Source organism: Engystomops pustulosus, chromosome 2 (genome assembly GCF_040894005.1).
Source record: "Engystomops pustulosus chromosome 2, aEngPut4.maternal, whole genome shotgun sequence".
Taxonomy (NCBI): domain Eukaryota; kingdom Metazoa; phylum Chordata; class Amphibia; order Anura; family Leptodactylidae; genus Engystomops; species Engystomops pustulosus.
In genome coordinates, this window is record NC_092412.1 from 218,229,924 (window position 1) to 218,254,286 (window position 24,363).

General features: G+C 42.8%; 1 protein-coding gene across 1 annotated transcript in view; it reads left to right on the top strand.

Annotated features, from left to right (window-relative positions):
* The first annotated feature begins 702 nt into the window (after window positions 1-702).
* Window positions 703-24,363, top strand: part of NLK (nemo like kinase) — a 94,221-nt gene continuing 70,560 nt past the window's right edge. Inside the window, exon 1 of the mRNA XM_072138179.1 lies at window positions 703-1,996. Within this exon, the coding sequence (XP_071994280.1) occupies window positions 1,518-1,996 (479 nt within the window). The 5' untranslated portion in view covers window positions 703-1,517. The remainder of the gene's footprint in view (window positions 1,997-24,363) is intronic.

Genomic DNA, 24,363 nt, shown 5'->3' on the forward strand with positions numbered 1-24,363 from the left:
GAAAGCTTATATATACTGGTAACATATGTTTCCTATACAATGCGGGCTTTAGCTATGGGGGAGTTGGGAGGTAGTAGACCCCTTTGGATAGGAGACAAATTATTTTAGATGTCATTCTGAGCAATCCGTAACCTATCTCTTTCCCACGTATAATCCTATAATAAAGTATTGTAGTGGATGGGGGTCAGGGACACCACTGATATAAAAGTGGCACAAACTTGCCCTTGACCATGGACTATATGAATGCAGCCATTTTGAACAACTTTCACCTAATGTATATTACCCTATAGAGCAGAGGTGGCAGAACGCAGCTGGAATTGGCTGATAACAGGGAACAATAGCTTGCACTTATCTGCACAGCAATAGACCGCACATTACATTAGCCGTGTACTGAGAGAAAGGCAGATGATTTATGATCTATGGCCGCCTGCCCTTCAGACAAGGCACAGCCGGTATACGCCAGTGCAAGCTGCAGTGTCCTGGCAGTCACCTCGCATCAGGAAAGGGTTAACAGCTTTACCTCTTCCCTACAGGTCATTGAGGGATTGTCCACGGCTGTCGGATTAGGAGCTTATTGGCTAGCCTTGCTGTCCATCACGCGGAATCTCCTCTCACAGTCCCACCTCTTCTCTCTTATTGGTCTACTTCTTATCTCCTCCTTTCTTTTGCTTCCCCAGCGATGCCCGCCCACTGTCACCTAGTATTGGTTCGGCATCAATGAATCGGCGCCTGTGATTGGCTGCCGTGGCTGTCAGTCAGCAGCGGCGTCAGGTGGCTGCTGGGGCTGCCCGCGTCTGGCAGTCTGTGCTTGCTGTGACTGGTCGTCCTGTGGCGGATTAGAGCCGTGTGCTGGATTGTTCTCCCCGCGAGCTCGGTGCTCGGCGTTGTCCTCCCTGCGCTGGTGTCGTGGAGCTGTCACCTGCCTGTGAGAGGCGCCGGGGAGCAGAGCAGCCGGAATACCCCTGTGTGTGTGTGACTGTCATAGGGATGGTGTAGCCTCCCAGCCCCTCCCTCAGCACTCACCTTGCCCCCCCGACTCACCCCTCGGTCGTCGGTTGTCGGGTCGGGCTCGTGGCCTGAGCAGCTGTCAGTGCGTCTCCATGGTGCTGGGCTCCTGCCTGGTGTAGTGTGTGGCCCCTCCATATATGTGGCGAGCAGGGGGGTGGCCTGCACTTGTCCCTGGATCACTGCAGGAGGATGTGGGATGGAAGGGCCAGGTTGTCATTTACTTCCTAATTGTTGTGGCTTGTGGCGCCTTGTCCCAGTAGACTGGAGGGAGGAGAAGTCTGTGCACCTCATCTAAAGAGAAGAGAGAAATATGGAGTTTTAGTATTTATTAAGAAGTCGCCGTCTCTGGGGGGGAGGGGGGTGGGCAGCTTTGTAGAACTTAGTAGGGGTGTAGTTGTCGGGTGACTTTGGCGGAGATCTGGTGTAGGATGAAATATCTTCCCTGTGTGGCCCAGTGACGGGCGAGGGGGGCACCTGTCAGTAAGAACCATCCAAGGGCATTTCTGTGAATGTCTCTTTGCAGTACCCCAGCCAATGCAAAAATGATGGCGGCGTACAATGGGGGTACGTCAGCAGCGGCTGGGGGGCACCACCACCATCACCACCACCACCTGGCCCACCTGCCCCCTCCTCACCTGCATCATCATCACCATCTTCACCCCCAGCATCATCTGCACCCTGGGTCAGCGGCTGCTGTGCATCCCGTGCAGCAGCATGTTGCCTCTTCCTCTGCTTCCTCTTCCTCCTCGGCGGCCGCAGCAGCGGCGGCTGCAGCGGCAGCTGCCGCCATGCTTAATCCTGGCCAGGCCCAGCCATACTTCCCATCTCCTGCGCCTGGACAAGCCCCTGGACCAGCAGCAGCGGTGGCACCTGCCCAGGTACAGGCAGCGGCAGTGAAGGCTCATCATCATCAGCATGCTCATCACGCTCAACAACTGGATATTGAACCGGATCGACCCATTGGCTATGGAGCTTTCGGTGTAGTTTGGTAAGTCTGGGAAACTCTCAACAAACTTGCAGATGTGGTCGCGCCTCACGTGGTTTGTTACTGAGCCTGTGTGGGGTAGATGTATGGAAGGTTTACGAAGAACATGGTTGGATCTTGATATTTGGTGTTGACGCTCTAGATGACAACTTCAAGCTAAACCATATGTGTTATATGGAAATATGGTGTATATACCTGGTGGTACCAACCCTCGATGGATGCTGGTGCCCCTGGCACTATGCTAAGGTTTAATTTCTGGCCTTGAGTTGGATGAACAGATCACCTGTTGCCTGTCTAGACATGTCTTGCGTTCTCTATAAAATAATTCTGGACCGTCTCATCTTGTAGTATTGTTCCTCTGTTATTACTAGCGGTATTACAAGGTGTTAGGGTAGTACCGACTTGTACCGTCCCATTGGTTCTGACAGTGTCCCCTTTCAGGGGAATGGTAACTTGTAGTTGTCAATTCTTTCCATTTGAGTGAATTTGCAGGAATAATAACAGAGGGTTTTTAATAATGGGGGTAATAAGAATAGATGCTGCGGGATTGTTTTCTGGTAAAATGCTAATTCTTGTCACATAATAGACAAAGTCCACTTTCTAAATCCACTTTAGGGATGTGTAATGGACCGCACAGTTCTGGTGATAGGCGTCCATGTATGATCATGGCAGGGGCTCCATAGCTGATAACGTTGTGGATCACCACTGGAGGGACCCGATCATTGATGGACCTGGATCCTCCTGTCCTCATCCCTGGCATCTGTGTTGTCTTCTCCATCTTGCTTGATCTTTCTTCTCTGCCGTTGGGCTGGAGACGTGGTGCCCTGTTCTTCTGTTCCTTTGTAATTGGATGACATCTGCCTATTTGTGGCTAATTGCACTTATTAAATTTAGAAGGTTCCTCCAGTCCGTCTATTCTTCAATAACAGGTTTATTCTTACATTTTGGCAAGTCCTAAGCGCTCCCCCTTTCCCCATACTGTGGGGTCCATATGTTGTATTTCTGTTAATGCAAGCAAAGCCTAAAGTCCTATTTCCTGTGTGTGTGAGGTATTGTCCCCTGTTATCAGCTTATTTCAGATTATTAGTATAATATAGATGTGGAGGTTGACTTTCTATCCTATTCTGATGTGAAGCCTCTCATCTTGTACTGGACCTGAGCAGAACCTGGTGACAATCTAGAAGATGTACCCCCCACTATCCCCCCTATCATACATGACATGTATGTACACACAGGCGCCAGCAATATTATCAGGATATGAGCTGCAGACGTTGGGTCTCGGAGACCTGACATGTGAAGAGCCTCATTAAAAGGAGAGTCCATGGTACGATGGCAGCTGCCGGGCTAATAGTCTATTAATACTGAGTGACATTGTTCCCTGCCTGTTGCAGGATCACTGTGACATTATAATTTATCACCTTTCTGTGAATGATGGGCAAAGTCTTTCTTTTTTTAAGTCGTCTTTTGTACTTTCTATGAAACTCCAGTTCTGAATCCTCTTTTCTTATAACTCTTCCATTTTCAGTTCCTCTATTATTCCACCTTAAAATTCTACAACAGGATGTTACTATTTTGCTTGTCATAGAAGCGTGACCCGGGACTGTTGGCACTGATTGGGCTCCTATTCCTATGACGCTATTTGGCAGATTATCCATGGATTTCTTGGAGGAGTAACAGAGGAACAGCACAAGGCAATATGCCTAGTTGATTACAGTTGGATGCTGCTATTTTAAAGGGAAGGGACTGCTGGACTCATGTACTCCCATGATGCTCAGAGTCCTGTACCGGGCTCTGTGGCCGATCTGTGTGTCCGTGTGAATCACGGCCAAAAGTGGAGGAGCTTCCAATTCTCGTAATACTCTGTTGCCATCCTACTCCCTGCAGCATCTAATGGGGGAGATCTCCCAATGATGGATCAATGAAAATGTGTTTCCACCTTGAAGTTCTTAGTGGTTTGTTAGGTTGGGGCAATATTTGTACCTCTTGCTTAGTTTCTGATATTTGAAGGGGGTCTATTGCTTCCCCTGAAATGTAAATACTTGTATTCTCCATTATTGAATAAATCATTTTTTTTTTTTTTTTTTTTCTTTCTCTTCTAAATAATTCTGGAGTTCTGTGTTTTACTAATTCTGCATTGTGCTGTTCCTCTGTTATTCCTCTTCCAATTCATCAATCGCAACCATGTGTTTGTATTCCTACTTGTTGTAAGGGTTTGTCCCTTCAGTCTGTCTAGTCAGCGACTGCAGGGACACCACCACCACCATTTGGAAACGCCCATTCCCAATGTGTGGAAAAAGTTCTAGGCGGGATAGCAAAGAGACTGACAATTTTGGGGAATATCGGGAAGTAGGGAATAAGGCCACCTTCACACTTGCGTTGCAGATGATGTCAGAGTCTGATCAGGGTGCGATCAGGGTTTGGACGGTGAAAAACTGACTTTTCCATCAGAGTTCAATCAGTTTTCAGTGTCTCAGTTTTTCACACGCTTTTTTTGGTGTCTTCACACGCAGTTAACGCGGGCAATGCATATTTGATGCATCTCCATAGTCTTGTATGGTGCGTTTTTGAAAATGCAAGTCTGAAAAAAACCCCATTGATTACAATGGGTCAGAGTGCAATGCAAGTTCTGCACATGAAAAGCACACGCAGAACACGTGTGAAAAATGCCAGTGTGAAAGGGGCCTAAGGCTTTTTATTTTTTGACCATTTTCGGACTTGTCCTTAATTTTCCCTAGCGCCAATGCAGTCAGTCTCTTGTCCTCTGGTGGTAGAAAGTGTTTTGGTTATTTTGTTCTTATTGTTTTGACTGGTTTTCCAGATCCCTCCGCATCTGGGAACTTTTGCCAATGTTGGACAATGATTGATATGACTCTTGTGTATTTCTGTCTTTTTACGTGTAAATCCCATGCTTTAAATTGTACCTGGCCAGAGACCCCTGCAGTCCTGTGGACAGTCACTCTAAGTAATATTGGCAGCTTGGCCACTCCATCCTCTAGTTTCCTACATTAGACTCTTGGATGAGCTCGGAGCCTTAGATGTAACGCGGCCTGGAAGAGAATACAATCCAACAGGATGTTTCTCTGCTGAGGATGGAAATGGTTGTCTGAATGTAGTAGAAAGATGTAAATGTGACATGAAATTCTGCAGACTATTGATTTTTGTGGCTTCAAGGTCACAATTTAATCTGTATGGGGACTACTTCGAGGGATACTCCAGCATAGTTGTACATCTCTCCCACGAGGGAGAAGCTGCTGCTGCAGGTGTCTGTTAACTTTTCTCTGTCATCTTAAAGAACCTAGCAGGATGTTTGTCCTTGTATATGGAAGCAGAACAAAATGACTCCTATAGACCACTATCAAATGGGTAAAGTGAAGATCTGGACTGACCCAACATGGGAAGTTGTAACTTATAAAACCCTTTTATACTAGTTAACCTCTTCATGACTGCCATACGGCTATATACATGCTCCATGCAGCTAGTATACATGTCAAGACAATACCCCCGTTTAAATGGTAATATCTCCTGAACTGTGACACAAAGACCCACAATTCTGGTGTCATATTAAACAGGAGAGTCACCCCTTTAAAGTAATATCTAGTGTTCTAGGTAACACAGAACCGGATTGATAGTTAAGATTGCACTAAAATAGTGTAAAAGTCAAATGCAGATCTCAATTCCCAGCAGTGGATATATCTGGTTCTGTTTCACCACACTGTTTCACAAAAGGTGAGATATTCCTCTTTAAAATGGCACTGGAATTGTGCTTCTAGGTGCCAGAGTTCAGGAGATGTACAGCTTCAAGGCAGGAAGCGGACAGATGCAGAAGACTGCAAAAGTACATGCACCCTCTGCTTCTAAACCTGGGAAATAGTGATGGATTGACACTGTACATATTTATAAAAATTCAGTAAAGGTTTATACAATTTTGGTGCCTATTAAAAAGATTAATGGGATAAATGACAAAGTATTTTAATTATTACTTACGGTATTAGTCTAATTCTCTGGAAAAAAAATTATACATTTTTATTCTAGTTAGTCTCAAATGTCATATAATGATATAATGTAAAGCAAAACAGAAGTGCAAACATTGACCTGGACGTTCAGGCACTGATGATTCTCAAATATGAAGGGGTTAAGGTCCTCTTAATGCTGTATTGTCACAGATCTGTTTCCCCTCCAGGTCAGGGTGGATTCACATTAGGGTTTTTTTTTTTTTTTTTTCTGAACCCGTTTTGGCTTGTGGACACATACAGATTGGTTTTCGCTTCATTGATTTTCCACTGATGTCTTACTGACCCATTCCTTTCAATGGGCTTTTTTCACACTTCAGTTTTTCTTCTCTTTTTGTGTTTACTGACAACATTGTATCAGCGGAACAAAATGAAATGTGAAGAAGACCATTGAAAAGAATGGCTCAGTAAGGAATTGGTGAAAAATCAATGAAGCCAGGAAGAGAGAACCAGTCTGTACATGTCCATTAGCCAACATTTATTTCAGTGAAAAATATGAGTAAATTAGGACTTGCAATAGAGACTTTGGAAAGATGACGTACAAGTGAACATATTTGGTGATTTGCCCTCAGTGGTTGTAGTCATATATCACATAGATCGCCTGTCTCGGCCTTGTGTCTTGTGCTTACACTCTGTGTGATGGTGATAGCAGGGTATACAAGGTCATGAACAATGTGTGAGACAGACCATATAAATCCACTACATCTGACTTTCCCGGGCACATGGTGAATGCTCCTCGGTGGCCACAGGCGACTGCCACCAAACCCTTCAGCAGCCTGCATTGTATTGATGCTAGAGTGTAAGTTTGGGTCGGGTGTAGGCTCTCGGTTCTGCTCGTTCTGTGAATTGGCTCAGTCCTGTCTGCTGCCTGATTATTGACAGGAGGAAGGGCTGGGGGAGGGGGGCTATATTATGTAGACAGACGAAAACTTCCTCTGTGGAATATTATTCCAGCTATTTATTGGATCCGGTGTGCTCCTTCTCCTGCGGAAAGTATTTTTTTTTTTTTTTTTTTGTTTTATAGAATTTTAATCTCTAAATAAAGAACCACAAAGTTGCCTGGACGTCTGTCCTGGAGTCTTCCTCTTCTGTTCCCTGTGGGGGAACATGGTTAATGTTTTACCTCGCGGAGGCGGCGATCTTATGTAGTGTGTTCATTTTCGACTTTTGTTTCCGTGTATTTCAAGCTCCCGATTTTAAGTGCCCAGAGCTAAGTGTAGGAGTGCACTCGATGGTTTCAGAACCAGAAGCGACCCAGAACAGCTGATCACTGCTGGTTGTCGGCCACCTGACACCCGCGTTCTTATTTACTGTATACCTAATATACGTAAGGATAGGTTATCTATATCACATGTCTGGAAGATTCTAAGATTGTAACTCCATGTTTGATGAAGAGAACTAATATTCCCGAAAGCTCAGCATGAAATATACTAAGTAAGCTCCAAAAAGGTATCGCCGGATACTTCACTCTTCTGCTGTCTATGGCCAACACAGTACAAGTCTACACTACTATAATGTATGAAATAGTGTTGTTCCTCCTGTATGTACAGGCATGTTACTGCACTCCACAAGGTTTACATGTCCTTATTGGGATCTTAGCCTTTTTCACTGGTATCCAGTTTCCTGACCTTACACATAAACAAGGCCTCTACCCTGCATTGGCTGCAGTGTCATTTGAGGAGAGGGTTGCCTAGGGGAATCCTTTAAAAGCCCCATTTGATGCCCCCTAGATTTGAGCAGTCACATGTTGCTCTGGCTGAGCCTAGCCCTTTAATCAGAGGAGGGTTATCTGCAAGGTCAATGTATAAGAGGCTTTGAAGTTATCAGTCTAAATAGACGCTCTGTTCTGTAGAGGATGCAATTTACAAGTGGAGCGGAGGACACGCCGCCATCAATAGTTCAGACCGCACAGTAATAAACACGCCGTTCATCAATATTTAATGAGGTGAAATAATTGCGACCATTTTATTTTATCTCGTTCTAATTATGAATTGTAGCCAGAATGTTATCTTCTGTAATGAAGAGCGCGCTCAGTCTGGAGTAGATTTATAACCGGATGGACTAATGCCCCCAGAAACGTGGGTCGTGACTTTCTGATGAGGTCCGCCAGATACTTTCGGACTTGTTTTGAGGGCATAAAGCCTACATCATACAATGTCTTATAAGGAGCAGCTTACGCCCCTCTCCCCACCCCCTATAACGATAATAATATACAGGATTGTTCTTGTCAAGGCTAACCGCACTTGAAAACGCCACCCAAGCAGCTGTAAAGTAATACTAAACCTAGTAGTGAATCATTACTAGCAATACACTCGCTCCTCCCGTTCAGTCTGGAGTCCTGTATCAATCCTGCATTAAACACAATATTTTAAAGGGTTTACTAGCAATTGATATGTCGAAGGGTCACACTAACCAAACGGCAGTTAGTTGATACTACTTCCTGGTTACCGCCAGGCTCCACTTCCTGTCGTCTCCCGATACACAGGAAGTGCCTGTAGAATTTATAGTCGACGTCTCTTCTATTGCATTTCCTAATTTAAACAATTGTACTATTCCCCACTACACTTTTCTTTTCCTCCAGAGATAAAGTGCTGAACGTCGTCTCAATGAGTAATGACAATGGGAAGGGCCGGTTTGTCTGGCCTTCTCGGGAGACTGTATTTTTTTTAATTTTTTTTTTTTAGGTGGATGTATGGGGTTAATTTCTAAATGAAGCGTTTGCAGTTATATGGAATATTGTGAGATTGCGTTATATGCAGGTAGTTACTATGCAGGTACGGTCAGATTACACAAGGTAGGCGATTTTTAGTAGGGGCCTGACCTCTGGGGTAAGCGCTAATTGCACCGTTTTTTTGTCACGGTCAGTTGAGCTGCCCCTATCACTCAGGCCTTCAGGGTATGTCATGATTGTATCATTCGTCTTTCACTCCCCTCTATATTCGGAAGCGAGAGTAAAGTTGTTTTTTTGTTCTACACGTCTCCTTTCTAAAGTTGCTGTTGTAACATTTACTAATCCTGTAGGATTACAGTATTTTGTGTGCGCAGAGTTGAGGGGGGTCTACTCGCTGAAAGCTGCTCTTGATCCTTTACCCCTTCCTACGTAAAATGAATAATGAAAAGTTTCTACTTTCTGTATTTTGAGCTAAATGTGTCCAGAACAAAAAAACTCCGCTAAAGCTTGACTAACACGTTTTATGTCACACTGGGGGAAGAGAGGGGTTTTAATTTTCCTTTTTGCCCTTTGAGGCTTATTAGTTTGTTACATATTTAGAGACGACTTATCGTACAGGAAGCTTCCTATTAATATACATCTTCCTTCTGCCGCTATAATTTTGTTTTACCGCTCGCCAGCTCTTGAGGCCTGGACACTGTTGAATAAACATAGAATATAAAATATAAACAAAAAGAGTTTATATTTGGCTCCTTGTCATCATATCGAGACTTTTGGGGTAAATTATTCCATTATAGCAGTAAACCGTGATCCAAACTTTATATTCTATATTTTCTTTTATTGTTTGCTACCTCCCAGCAGCTGTATGAGCTACTTTAAAACAGTGCTTGCCTACGAAGCTACTCCTTTTCCACTCTCACAGCAGGAAGTCCCAGCACAATTTCAACCACTCACCAGCTAAATCTCCTTCAGTTGTCATCCACTTATTCACCTGAACTTTAAACAAGCTTTGCTGGTGATATGAAGATGAGGGGTTTTGATTTATTGATGGCAGGGGCGGTCTTCTATTCCTTTTATTAGGCATCTTATTATTTAGACAAAAATGAAATATCACACACTAGATTATAGAAAATTACACCTGAGCTACAAGGTAATCGTGTTAAATTTTGGGACAACGCCTCACCATGTTCAGTTTCGGAACAGAGCAGTACATTGTGCATTTAATATGCATGTGCTAATTTGCTCTTGCACCATCCTTGTGGTCTATACAAGATTGAGGAAATGCGCTGCGCCTATTGCACAAAACCTTTGATGTAAATGTTGTGTGTATCTGTTCTTCTAAAGGAAATCTGCCACATGGGTGCAGTGCTTCTACAGCAAGTTCATTTACATGCTGACATGTCTCTTGAACGGGGGTCTGTTGTTTGTGCTTGAAATAGCTTTTCTTAAATTATGTAAATGAGCCTCAGGGGCTGTTATTTGTTGCGGGAGTTGTTACAAGCTGCCTGATGTCTCAAACTGTGGTGGAGGAGGCGGGCAGGAATGTGAATACCGTAGTTTGCAAACAACAGTCAGAAGGAACTTCTGTGATGTAGGTTGGAGCCCCTGAGGCTCCTTTGCATTTTTTAAATGTATGTATTTTCATAAAACTAAGATATTAGAAGCAAAATTAATAACATATTCTGTTTAGGGATGCATATGCCAGCATATGAGTGCTTGGTGTAGAATTGCTGCGCCCATGTGGTAGGTGTCCTTTACTTTAAGTCTACCATTAGTATCCAGCATGATAAACCAGGGACCTTTACTACTTAATCCACTCTGACTGTGGAAATCTTATTGTATTTGTTATCCATGGCCTCCTAACTTCTAAAAGAAACTTTTAAGAGTCTGCTAATGAGTCTCAAGGACTTTTGTGGGTGTTGCCCCCCTGTGCTGCAGCTTCACGGGCTTTTACACTTTCCCCCCTCCCCCTTCTGCTTCAGCACCTACCTTTTACCTGGTGTAATCTGACTGCACATAGTGGGAAGGTGGGGGGAGAGCTCCTTGCACAGTGTAACAGCCTGTGAAGCTGCAGCATTGAGGGGCTCTGACTTCTACAGGAGCCCTTTAGGCTCCTTAGCATAATTATAAGTTGACTTTAGAAGGGAGGAGGCCATGGATAACAAATAGACAAGTGGATTGTAACGCTGCCCGGATCTATAAGTGCCCTTGGTTTATCATAAAGGAGTTGGATGGTAGATTCCTTTTAGGCTGCATTCAAACTACCGCAAGGGGGACGTATATACGGCCGACGTATATACAGCCGATATACGTCCCCCATAGACGGCAATGGGCGTGCGGCACCATACTGCTCCATGGCCTGTGAAAAAATAGGACATGTCCTATTTTTTCAGGGCATACGGCGCCGTGCGCCAATTATCCCTATGGAGAGAGGCGGGGGTGAGCAGCGCTCTCCCCCTCCTCCTCTCCCCGCGCGCTGCCGTGTGCCCGCCGTGCTACGGTACGGCGGGTACCGGTCGTGTGAATCCAGCCTTAAAATGTATTTAAAAAATGTAAACAAATCTGTCTGTTATTAAAAAAAAATTTTGATTCATTTTATATCACTTACCTTAATCTCATTTTCTACTCTTGCATTTAATGAAAAAGAAACCTTCACATTTGTTTAGTTCCTATTCCCTTGGCTAGTTGTTCTGTAGTGATCCCTTTTCATCAGTCCTCTTACTATCATTATTACAATGACTGCCAGATGTGAAGAGAACGGAGGATCACATCATTCATAATATAACCTGATAGTTACAGCTCCCATCTCTCCCTTTCCGAGCTAAAAAGTTGAATTGCTGACAAGAAAGAAAACTCTGATAAATTGTGTGTGAATTCGTCCTTACAGTTTCTCTAGTGGCTGTCATCCAGAGTATGTACAGGTCAGCCGTGACGAGCCATGGCCGCCTCCATATGTTCTTGCCCTCTTCCTACATGCCACTTTGTAAGACGTTTTTAAAAGTTTTGTTTTGGGGGAGAGAAGGGATGCGGCTTAATCGAATGTCACCGTTCCAACACATTGTTTGTTACTTGCTCATTTAGGAAATTTTGCAAAATATATGATGTATCATGATTTTATGCGCATGACCGTTTCACTGGAAAATGTACAGTTTTATGTAAAATATTTAAAAAAAAAAAAATTTAGCCTTCACATAACACCACGAAGGACCAGAACACAACGCACAAAGTTTCAGGTAACAATAAATCCACCTCCTCATGGTGTTTTTTTGGAGTCTTCCCTACAAGGAAGGAAGGGAGGAAAAACTCCATGTGAACTGAGGCTTATTGATCTCTGCTTGCTCCTAGTGTATGGATACCTGCTTGGCTACAAACCTGCCGAAATCCGAGCGTTAGTTTTCCGACTTGGCGATTCTGCCTTAAACACAGTTGATATTGAAACCACACCAACACATGGTTGATGAGCAGATTCGGCTTTTGGGTGCGTTCATCTCGACACATTGGCCAATAAGGCTTATTAACACCCCAAATAAATAGCCAAGGCTATGACTGACCAGGTTGTTGCCAAGGCTAGTTGTTAGAGGTGTCAATTTGCCGGACTGGCTCGGCAGCCAATCCATCAAGCATGTGCCCAAACCTACTCTCGGACATCTATAGTTAAAACGTTGTAGCACAACCGATATGTCCGAATATACCTTTTTAAAGGGTTTGTTTGGGATTAGAAAAATAGGACTGCTCTATATGAACCGACACTACGCATGTCCAAAGCTACATGAATGTAAAATGTATCGGCTCAACCGATAACACGCGGATAAGTTCTTTATCTGTGGCCTCATACCCGCAGTCGTGGTTTCCAAATCTGCATGTGTGAGCCAACTGACCAAGCCGCAAATGATAGTGTGGGTGGTGGGGTCCTATTCCTGCCCCAGTTTATGGCCCAGGCCATCTTATTCTGTGGTCATGGGTCAGTATCACACACATTCTTGTACAGGTTGTACCTGTTGTACTACCAGCTTTGGGCAAACTTTCGATTTCCTCAGTTTCTATTTGATGAAAGTGACAGGAGATCTTCCGGGGGATGTCGAAACCATAAACGGGCACACGCCTGACCCTGTTTGTTCCCATTTTACATTGCCTGCATAAAGCAGAAACCCCTATCATTTATTGAGCAGAAGTGGAGGGCGGGGGTTGTTTTATGGGTTTTTTCTTCTTTTCTATAGTAGCGTAATTATCGAGCAAAATAAATTTACACAAAGACAAGAAAATACAAAGCAAAAAAAAAAATCAAAGCCGTAAAACTGCGACATTAGGCCCAAGAAGCTTTCATTTAGATTTCAGGCTTGCAGCCCTCGTGAGGTAAATACAATGAAACCTATAAAATGTGTCTGGGAGATGCATGGAAATCGCCGCCGCGCAGACAGCTCCTTTGTCAGGATGGATGGCGGCATCTTGATAGGCTCCGGCAATTGCCGGGATACTTATTTAATGTCTTAAATATCTTTTGTGTTCCGGTTTAACATAATGGACCTCGGGGAGTTATGAAGCACTTTGAAATGTTTCTCAAGGTGTGCGGCACAGGCGGCCGCGTCTTAGCAGGAGCCCCCGGCTGCTATATTAACTTAAGCCATCCCTGTGTTAATTTTCTATGTAATGAATTCCAGGCATTTCATCGGGTCAGCAGAATTCTGCAGTGGGATGTCAGCAGTCTGCAGAGCCCTTGGCACTCGGCTCCCTCTTCTACAAACAGATTTAAGGTTGACGTCTGGTGAGCTCAGATAGGATGACATGTGTGAATCACCTGATACCCGAGCCTGGAACAAAGCGCTGGACTTGGACCTGCTGCCCTGCAAAACCGGGAGCTGAGCCCCGCTGCCCACTGGCCGCAGGCCATTGTTGTGTGATTGATGTCACTGGTAACAGGGTATATCCTGATTCATGGAGCCGAGGCCTTAGGTCAAATGAATCATTGAGCCGCAGTCTGGAAAGAGAGCTGGACTGCTGGCAGGTGGCCATTGTGGCTGCTGTTGTTGCATATGCACACAGTGGTACGATGACCTACTCCTCATCTGCTCAAGATACATACATATGGTGGGCTGTCACATGTCACGGTGAGCCAGAAATGTGCAGATGTCAGAGTTGGGCTCCATTCACACGTTGCGTTTTTTTTGTGGCTACTTGTGATGTTTTGAGAAGTATAAGGGAAGGTTTGATGCTTATCTACTGCAACAGCATCTATGTATGTAACAGTCATATCTGTGGATACCCTTAGGAGGACAGGATATGATAAAACGGAGCCAAAGCCAAAAATGTCAGAAAAAGTTAATACCCCAAGTTAACTTTTCTGGGTAAAGCAGAAGCCAGCCGCGTTCTGAGAACTGGTGATGTCATCCGCTTTCTTCCAATCTCGCACTGGGCGGGAAGATGGCAGCTCAGGGAATATAAAAATTCTGCACATGCACGGATATAATATTCCCTGCGCTGCCGTCTTCCTGCCTAGTAGAAGATTTTAAGAGCGGATTACATCGCCGTTTCTCAGCATGCCCCCCCCCCCCACTTCCGCCTGTTGTAATTTTACTGCACAGTGTAATAGCCTGTGAAGCTACAGCACAGAAGGGGCCCTGGAAATGCCCCAAGAGCCCTTCTGACTCATTCGTACAATTATAAAAGTGGATTCTAGAAGGCAGGAGGCCATGCATAACAAATATAAGAAGATGAAAGTGTCCATGGTTTATCCATGCTTTGTTTTGATGGTACATACTTACCCTGTTCCGGTTCCTGAGTTGCTCCTGTAGTTTCATGTTTAGGCCCTGCCTCTGATCAGGAAGTGAAGTCCCGTGTCATTGGATGAATCGGAACCCAGGACACCCTGGTACTTGGATGCTGGGCCTCAAAAACGAATGTATTGGAGTTACGTGTGTGTCTGCCTGTGTTAGGCTTCCGTCCCCCCAGCACCCTCACACATTAGTTTATAAGAGTATAGATCTGTAAGCAGACGGCTCCGCTCTCGGTGTAGTGGTCAGACCAGGTTACTGCAGACAAACCCCCATAAATATTAGCTCCACTGCAGTAACTCGGTACAACCACAACGCGAAGAACGGAGCTGTCTGATTCATGTTCTGTTCTCTATTTATGTGCTGAGTACAGTAAGTGTGTGGGTGCTGGGTGTTTGTCCCCACTAATCGTATATCCATTAGGATAGGCTAACAATATTTTTTGCTTTGAAAAAGCAATATCTCAGTTCTCAGAGCTTGCTGTTGCAGACGACTGTAAATATATGGGTTTGTCACCAGACAACCTAAAGTGTTCCAGTACTACTCCCCCCATCCTCCACTCGCTCAGCAGAGATGTTATGATGAAAGCCCCTGTACATTGCGTTCTCCAGAGTTTCTCTCTTAAGATAAGATGACGGCGCCTACAAAGCTGCTCTGTCATCTAGTCCGTAAAGTACCACATTTAGGCCGCTGCCATCTGTTTGGTTTCCTCTGATAATTTTAGGAAAACAAGCCCTTCTGTGAAGTACTAATCAGGACCGCGCTCCCAGGGATCACTGCCCTCGTGTTCACGTCTGATAAAACTTCACGGGCAAATTTAAAGCTACAAAGTCCTGTATAAAGGCTGCCCATAAATACTCGGACAGGAAAAAGAAACGCAATGTGAATAACGTCTACAAAGCCAAAATTGTGGGTTTGTTTGAAGTAAAAAAAAAAAAAAAGAAGCAAAACCTGAAAAAAAATAAAAACTTTATTAATCTTATGTTGATTTGTAGTGATATTTCTTCCATGGAGGCTTATTACTGTTGCTATATAATTTTTCTGCAGGTGTTTAAACTTAAAGGGCCACCAGGATGATGGATTGTATTCAAATGAGCCTCAGGGGCTCCATAGGTGTTAACCCCTAACAACCTGGCCTTTTTTTGTTTTTTTTTCATTTTCTATTTTTCACCTTCAAAAATCTATAACTTTTTTTATTTTTTCTATGTACAGAGCTGTGTGACGGCTTATTTTTCTGCATAACAAATTGCACTTCATAATAACTGTATTTAATATTCCATGCCGTGTACTGGGAAGCGAGAAAAAAAATTCCAAATACAGTGAAAATGGTGAAAACCGCATTTGTGCCATTTTCTTGTGGGCTTGGATTTTTACAGCTTTCTCTGTGCGCCCCAAATGACATGTCTACTTTATTCTTTGGGTCGTTGCGATTATGGGGATAACAAATTTGTATAGGTTTTTGTTTTCATAAATTTATCTAAAATTAAAACCTCTTGTGCAAAACTATTTTCATACTGGTGTACGGAGCTGTGGGTGGGGTCATTTTTTTTTTTTTTTTTTTGCGACTTTTGGTGACGTTTCCATTGCTATGATTTTTAGGACTGTACTGTCTTTTGATCACTTTTTTTTTTAAATACGTTTTTCAAAATGGCAAAAAAGTGCCATTTTCGACGTTTGGCGCTATTTTCCGTTAGAGTTAAACGCAGTGAAAAACCGTTCTATTTTGATCGGGCATTTTCGTACATAGTGATACCTAATGTGTTTTACTGTTTATTAATATTTATATCAGTTCTAGGGAAAGGGGGGTGATTTGTATTTTTAAGGGTTTTTTTTACTTTCACTATTTCACTACTTTAACCTTAGGTTGTCTGATCGATCAATTATATACAGGCGGTCCCCTACTTAAGAACACTCAACTTACATATGACCCATAGTTACAAACGGACCTCTGGATATTGGTAATTTACTGTACTTTAGTCCTAGGCTACAACAAACAGCTATAACAGTTATCACAGGTGTCTGTAATGAAGCTTTAGTGTTAATCCTGATTCTTATGATAACCCAACATTTTTAAAATCCAATTGTCACAGAGACCAAAAAAATTCTGTCTGGGATTACAATGATAAAATATACAGTTCCGACTTACATACAAATTCAACTTAAGAACAAACTTACAGACCCTATCTTGTATGTAACCCGGGGACTGCCTGTACTGCCATACTACAGTATGGCAGTAAATGGGGATTTTCCTCCTCATTTATAAAGGGGTTATAACGCGATAGCCTCTGGTCTTCGGAAGACCCGAGGCTCTCATGACGAAGGTTCGCCGCTCCCCGATGATCTCATGAGGAGCGATGATCCGGGACAAGATGGTGGCGCACATACGCCACCATCTACAGCATTGCCAGCGGCGTGCAGCGTGAAAACACCCGTGATCGGTGCTAGCACCGATTTGCGGTGTTACCGGTAAGTCTTTGCTGCAATAAGCAGCAAAGACTCACCGGCTATGGAGAGGACTCGGCCCGCGAGCCCTCTCCATGCACTGGGACCCAACTAGTACGGCGCACAGCGGTAAGGGGCTAATGTAGCCTGGGGCCCCGCCGGCTCATACAATCTTTCATCCTTCTGGTTAAATCCTTTCATCCTGCCCTTTAAAGGGGGTTGTCCACTTTCGGCAAATAATTGTTATTGTTTGAGTAATAAAAAGTTATACAATATTCCAGTGTAGTGTCTATCAATTCCTCACTGTTTTCTAGATCTCTGCTTGCTGTTATACTGTAGAAAGCTTTTGTGTTTACTACCAGTGGATAGAAATCTATGGTTATGTCACACAGGTACACAGAGTAATTAGTTGTGCACCTGTGTGACATCCTTTGACCATGGTCAGATTTCTATCCAATGGAAGTAAACACAGAAGCTTTCTATAGCGGGACAGCAAGCAGAGATCTAGAAAACCACAAGGAATTGATACACCATTTTTCAATATACTTTCTGTAACTTTTTTTCCTTACACATACAATATCAATTATTTGCTGAAAGTGGGTAACCCCTTTAAGCGCTACCTATACAAAGTATCCTATGGATCCTGTCTGATCGGTCGTGTTCACACACTGCGGTTGTATTGTGTTTTTTAGAAACAAAATTTAACCACAGCGTAGAGGAACTCTCACCAGCAGAGAGAGGACTGCCAACTACACATAGACTGCTTATTATGTGACTTATAGTCTTCATGCAGTGTTTACTGGTGGAGTTCCCCTTTAAATACTTTGCTTGGAGTAATCTGGGCAGTACGTTGCTCTCTGTCACTGCTGTCGCTCCCGCTGCGCCTTGTAATGCATATTAATAACACTTGACATCTCTGCGTATGACGCCTCCTGCCTGACACTAATAGACGTCTCCTTTACATCTCCGGCTCATACGTGTGTAGCTGCTACATAGGACTCACCCGTATCTTCTGTTTCCTTATGTAGAGGTGTCAGCAGGATGGAGAATTACAAGCTGAGATATTACTTCTTCCTCCCGGTGATTTTCAGTTTTCCTGCAGGTCTCCGATAGATTTCCTATGAAAGCCGCATCGCTGCCACAATAAACCAGACTTATAGTGAAATATTGGGAATTATTCTTGAAGTATTCTTCATATTACAGGCAGTCCCCGGGTTACGTACAAGATAGGGTCTGTAGTTTTGTTCTTAAGTTGAATTTGTATGTAAGTCGGAACTGTATATTTTATTATTGTAACCCCACACAGATTTTTTTTTTTTTTTTTTGGTCTCTGTGACAATTGGAGTTTAAAAATGTTGGGTTGTCACGAGAACCAGGATTAACAATAAAGCTTCATTACAGACGCCTGTGATAACATGTTATAGCTATTTATTGTAACCTGTTGCTAAAGTACAGTAAATTACCAATATCCAGAGGTCCGTCTGTAAGTTGGGTGTTCTTAAGTAGGGGACCGCCTGTAGTTAATTTTCCCAATTAACCTCTGACATTAGACCACCTGAATTACCTGGGGTCATATATAGGGGCGGGGGAGAATCACACTTTCTTGTATTATTGTTTAGTGTAGATACACGGGGCCCTTACTACTTGTATTATATAATGTATAGTGCAGTGATGGCGAACCTTTTAGAGCCTCAGTGCCCAAACTTCAACCAAAAGCCACTTATTTGTTGCAAAGTGCCAGCACAGAAATGTAAGCAGTAATTCGTATCTCCTTGTTCTTTGACAATTTTCAATTGTTCAGCCTGATAACGGCACCAACGCAGTTGAAAGGAGGAGGGAAAATTCACCTATCATTGTAGGAAGATTCTGCAGGAAAATTCCTGTATGGTGATTTTCATGCTGGGGTGATGGCCTGGGTGCCCACAGAAAGAGCTCCGAGTGCCGCCTCTGGCACCAGTGCCATAGGTTCGCCACCACTGGTATAGTGTATTATTGTGCGGTGTAGATACGCGGGGCCCCTGCTTCTTGTATATTATATAATGTATAGTGTATTATTGTGCGGTGTAGATACGCGGGGCCCCTGCTTCTTGTATATTATATAATGTATAGTGTATTATTGTGCGGTGTAGATACATGGGCCCCTGCTTCTTGTATATTATATAATGTATAGTGTATTATTGTGCGGTGTAGATACGCTCGGCCCCTGCTTCTTGTATTATATAATGTATAGTGTATTATTGTGCGGTGTAGATACGCGGGGCCCTGCTTCTTGTATATTATATAATGTATAGTGTATTATTGTGCGGTGTAGATACATGGGGCCCTGCTTCTTGTATTATATAATGTATAGTGTATTATTGTGCGGTGTAGATACGCTCGGCCCCTGCTTCTTGTATTATATAATGTATAGTGTATTATTGTGCGGTGTAGATACGCGGGGCCCTGCTTCTTGTATATTATATAATGTATAGTGTATTATTGTGCGGTGTAGATACATGGGGCCCTGCTTCTTGTATATTATATAATGTATAGTGTATTATAGTGCGGTGTAGATACGCGGGGCCCCTGCTTCTTGTATTATATAATGTATAGTGTATTATTGTGCGGTGTAGATACGCGGGGCCCCTGCTTCTTGTATTATATAATGTATAGTGTATTATTGTGCGGTGTAGATACATGGGCCCCTGCTTCTTGTATATTATATAATGTATAGTGTATTATTGTGCGGTGTAGATACGCGGGCCCCTGCTTCTTGTATTATATAATGTATAGTGTATTATTGTGCGGTGTAGATACGCGGGCCCCTGCTTCTTGTATATTATATAATGTATAGTGTATTATAGTGCGGTGTAGATATGCGGGGCCCCTGCTTCTTGTATATTATATAATGTATAGTGTATTATTGTGTGGTGTAGATACGCGGGGCCCCTGCTTCTTGTATATTATATAATGTATAGTCTATTATTGTGCGGTGTAGATACGCGGGGCCCCTGCTTCTTGTATATTATATAATGTATAGTGTATTATTGTGCGGTGTAGATACGCGGGCCCCTGCTTCTTGTATATTATATAATGTATAGTGTATTATAGTGCGGTGTAGATATGCGGGGCCCCTGCTTCTTGTATATTATATAATGTATAGTGTATTATTGTGCGGTGTAGATACGCGGGGCCCCTGCTTCTTGTATATTATATAATGTATAGTCTATTATTGTGCGGTGTAGATACGCGGGGCCCCTGCTTCTTGTATATTATATAATGTATAGTCTATTATTGTGCGGTGTAGATACGCGGGGCCCCTGCTTCTTGTATATTATATAATGTATAGTGTATTATTGTGTAGTGTAGATACGCGGGGCCCCTGCTTCTTGTATATTATATAATGTATAGTGTATTATTGTGCGGTGTAGATACGCTCGGCCCCTGCTTCTTGTATATTATATAATGTATAGTGTATTATAGTGCGGTGTAGATACGCGGGGCCCCTGCTTCTTGTATATTATATAATGTATAGTGTATTATTGTGCGGTGTAGATACGCGGGGCCCTTTGCTTTCCTTCTTATGCCAGCGATGCGTTTCTCGTACTGTAATTGATAATAAAGTCTTAACTGTGCAGCACTTGACAGCTTCCCCGGAGCTGCGCTGGATGCTACTGATCTGAACACGGGTGCTAAGGCTGGATCTGTTTCCAGACATTGAGCAAGATCTCAGAGGAGATATTTCTGTCATGACTTGGGAAGATAAAATATAATAGCAGTCTGTAGCTGGAGAGAAATAGAGCATGGCTTGTAGTCATTCTGGCGTCTTGTGAATGTATATACAGCATATAACCCGCTATACAATCAGCTGAGACCCCGGCTGCTGTATATATACAAGGAAGCAGAAATAAAAACAAAATCCTGGTATGAAAAAACTGCACAATGTGAACAGAAAATTATTTCCCCAAGGATGTATCTGTACATAGACTGTTATTACCCTGCCAGTCTCACTTTGTGCCCAGTGGCAGCTGAAGATTGTTTTTATTTTATATTAAGTATATCTTTAGTTTCTTGGCCCAAAAAATCAATACTATATATTTGTTTTGTTTTGGTGTGTGTTCATTCTTGGTTACGGGTGCATTCACACGTTCAGGTTTTCTGATGCAGTTTTGACGCCCCCAAAAAATGGCATCGGAAAACCTGAACGTGTGAATGGTCCCTCCTACTTTGCATCCCTTTCCATAGGGCGTTCAGTGGTTAATTATTTCATCCTGGCCCTCGGCCACTACAGTGTTTATTGTCATGTCTGTGATACTTACCTGCTACATGTTTCCACAGCTCTTCCCCAAATGCTGTATGTAGCTTCCAGACTATTCTAGGCGAAACGCGTAGGTGTCTGCGTTATGCCCCCCCCCTGCTGCTGCTATTTTACATAGGATACAATAAAGAAGAAATTACACCACTATCACCCTCTTTTGTCACCTGTGCCTTTACCTCTAGGTTCCAGTTATGGTACCAGTCTCTTCTGAGACTGATGCAGGATCTTTGCCCAATACCACACATTTCACAACGGGATTGGACAATTTGCATTCATTGGACATCTTAGTGGGTTTTCAACTTTTTTTATTAGTGTGTGTGTGTGTGTGTGTTTTTTTTCTGTTTATTAATCAACAGCACCTGTTACTGGTCTTGTGGCTTTTCTATCTTGCAATGAGATGTCCACCTAGTATTAGTGTGAACTTTCCATACATGGATCTATGTGTACAGGCAATATGTCTTATTTTATTTGGGCTGATGCTGTCCGACTTTGTACAGAGGGGTTAAAAACTCTTATAGCATTTCCTTTATGATAATGAGAGGGGTTCCTGTTGTATGGTTATGTATGTAGCTGACCTGGTTCTCTCTCTGGCAGAGTGTATATGGGGTGTGTGTGTGTATATATATATCACTACAGTAAATAGCCAGGTTTTTGATGATCTCAGACTTGATGTCCTAGACTTGTGTCTATTACAAGTCATAGTTGGTTTTTGAGTCCATTCTAGTTTACACCAGAAAACTTTGGCTAGTTCTCATGTGTTATGCCTAAAAGAGAATGTATCATGTAAATTAACCCACCCAAAATAAATCCATGATTCAAAACTATGTTTAAAAGCATTGCCCTTCTCTTTAAATGGTTAATTTCCATGGCTGTAGTGTTACAAAAATCATTTTGTAAACTTGTATGCAACTCACCTGAGGTCAGTCCAGTGACACTTCTTGAGTCAAATGAAGCCCTGCATTGTCCGGCCTCCTGATTGTTCCTGATGGATGGGTTATGGTATTCTGCAGTATGGAGAGCTCTGTTACATCATTTGTCATGTGTCCAGGATGACATCCTCAAAGATCTTGTTACATCTGCAACATCTAACCCATGTGTTTATTTGACCACATGAAATCACAGCATGTCTCCACAGAGGATGGGGGGGAGTAGACGTCCATGCAGGCATGTTATTATTTCATGTGATCAGATATACGCATAGTGTACAGTTTTCTTATGCTAGGAGAATAAGCACCTGTGATGATGTCACTCTGGTCACATGACTTGCTGAAAAGAAGCATGGGACATGGGGAGGAGTAGAGAGAAGGGGCTGATCGAGCAGGGCAAGCGTTTTCTGATGCCAGGGCATATAATATAAAGTTGGTTTATGTGGATATAAAGGACATAATTTTTAGCTAAAAGAAGGGTGTCAGTTAGTTAATAGGGCTGTATAGGAACCTGCCACCAGCTATATATGTGAAAATGTGGTGACTGGTTCCCTTTTAAAGTGTTGGTGTACCATTCCTGAGCATTGGCTATGGTGTACGTGTGTTTGTATGATGTTCTTTTATTAGCTGCAGGTTTATGTGCAGTCTAGCTTTGGTGTTTGTTTGCTTTGGGCATGACGTGTCTGAGACTAATCTGCATTTTCAGTTCTTCAAAGCAGAATGAGAGCAAATATAAACGGCTTCATCTATAGGAGCTCGTAATTCATGTACTCATTTTATTTGGCAGGACAGGTTCCCCAAATGTGCACCTGTAATGCCTGCTCCACCCCTGCAAAGAGAAACTTGTGCGCTGGATGGTCTCATTAATGGGATCGTTCAGAACTTTTGTCAGGTTTTCATTGGGCTAATTATGGCGGTATTAAATGGTATCGGCTCAGTCACCCCCACAAAGCCCCCTGGGCAGCGATTAAAGGCCTCAGCTTTCTTGTAATTGCAACACTGCCTATTCCTTGTACTGCTTCATTTTAGTGTTATTAACCCTTTCACGCATGCTATTTTGCTGTACACATTCTAACTGCACACACCCCAAGGCAAATGACATGTGAACATGTGTGTAAATAGCTATATCTTGTGAACTGTGGCATCTAGAAACTCAGTTCTTATGTCATTTTTAAAACGTGAGACTCTGCCCTCTAATTGTCAATTGTCGATATTAAAGGGGAGATTCTCCTCTTTAAAGTGTCCCCAAAGCTGTACCACTGTTCAGAATGTGTTGGTGTTTGCAATGTGACCCCCTCCACCCTTTCTGCTCAAGGCAGATTGGAAAAGAAGGTGTAGAGAAAGCTGACGCACAGTTTTCACAAGTACATGCACCCTCTGCATCTGTAGCTACACCTGGGGATTTGTGACATTGATGCCTTTCATATTTATAACACATTTTGGTGACCGTAGAAAAATATGGAACATCAAGGATAAAATTTCACATTCTTTTTATTACTTGTCCATTAAAATTATGCAAATTAAAGCTTAATACAGGTTCATAACAGACCAACGCATTTTGACCTGCGTCTTTGTCATCTGTAGCGTACCTCGGGAATGGTGATTGATGCCGTACATATTTGTAACACATTTTTATAAAGGTTTATTTATCTTTTTGCTTATTTATTTTTAAACTTTAATGCGGAAAAATAACATAGAATAAGAATAATAAAAAATGATTTTTTTTTCACATTTTTGGTTATGGTATTTGTATGCTAATTCTAAGAAGAATTCTCACATTAGTCTTTAGTGTCATGAAAAAAAAAGTAAAAATTATGATATGTAAATCTAATTCCAGAGCTAAACAGAACTTCAAATATGACATGGACCCTTGGGAGCACATTCCCTACATATTCTTTATAATATGTCTACTTTTATATGAATATTTGATACTACTTTTCCTTGTATCCTGTTCTCGTCCACAGTATAGCTTGGTGATAGTCCTGCACAATGTTTTTCCAACAACTCATCCGTTCTATATTGTGAATTGTTGTTTTTCCAAGAGGAAAAATGGAGGAATTTGACATGTTGTAAAAATCCCCATAGTCAAAGGGACATGTATCCCTACCAATGTTCTCTCTTTCAATCAGATCTGAATGTGTCAGGTTATTGGCAGAGATATTGATATGTTCCAGGTCATTGGTAAACATTTAGGATTCCAAACTGCAAGGAAATTCCCCATTTCATTTTTGCAAAGTGCCAATACAGCAATTTAAA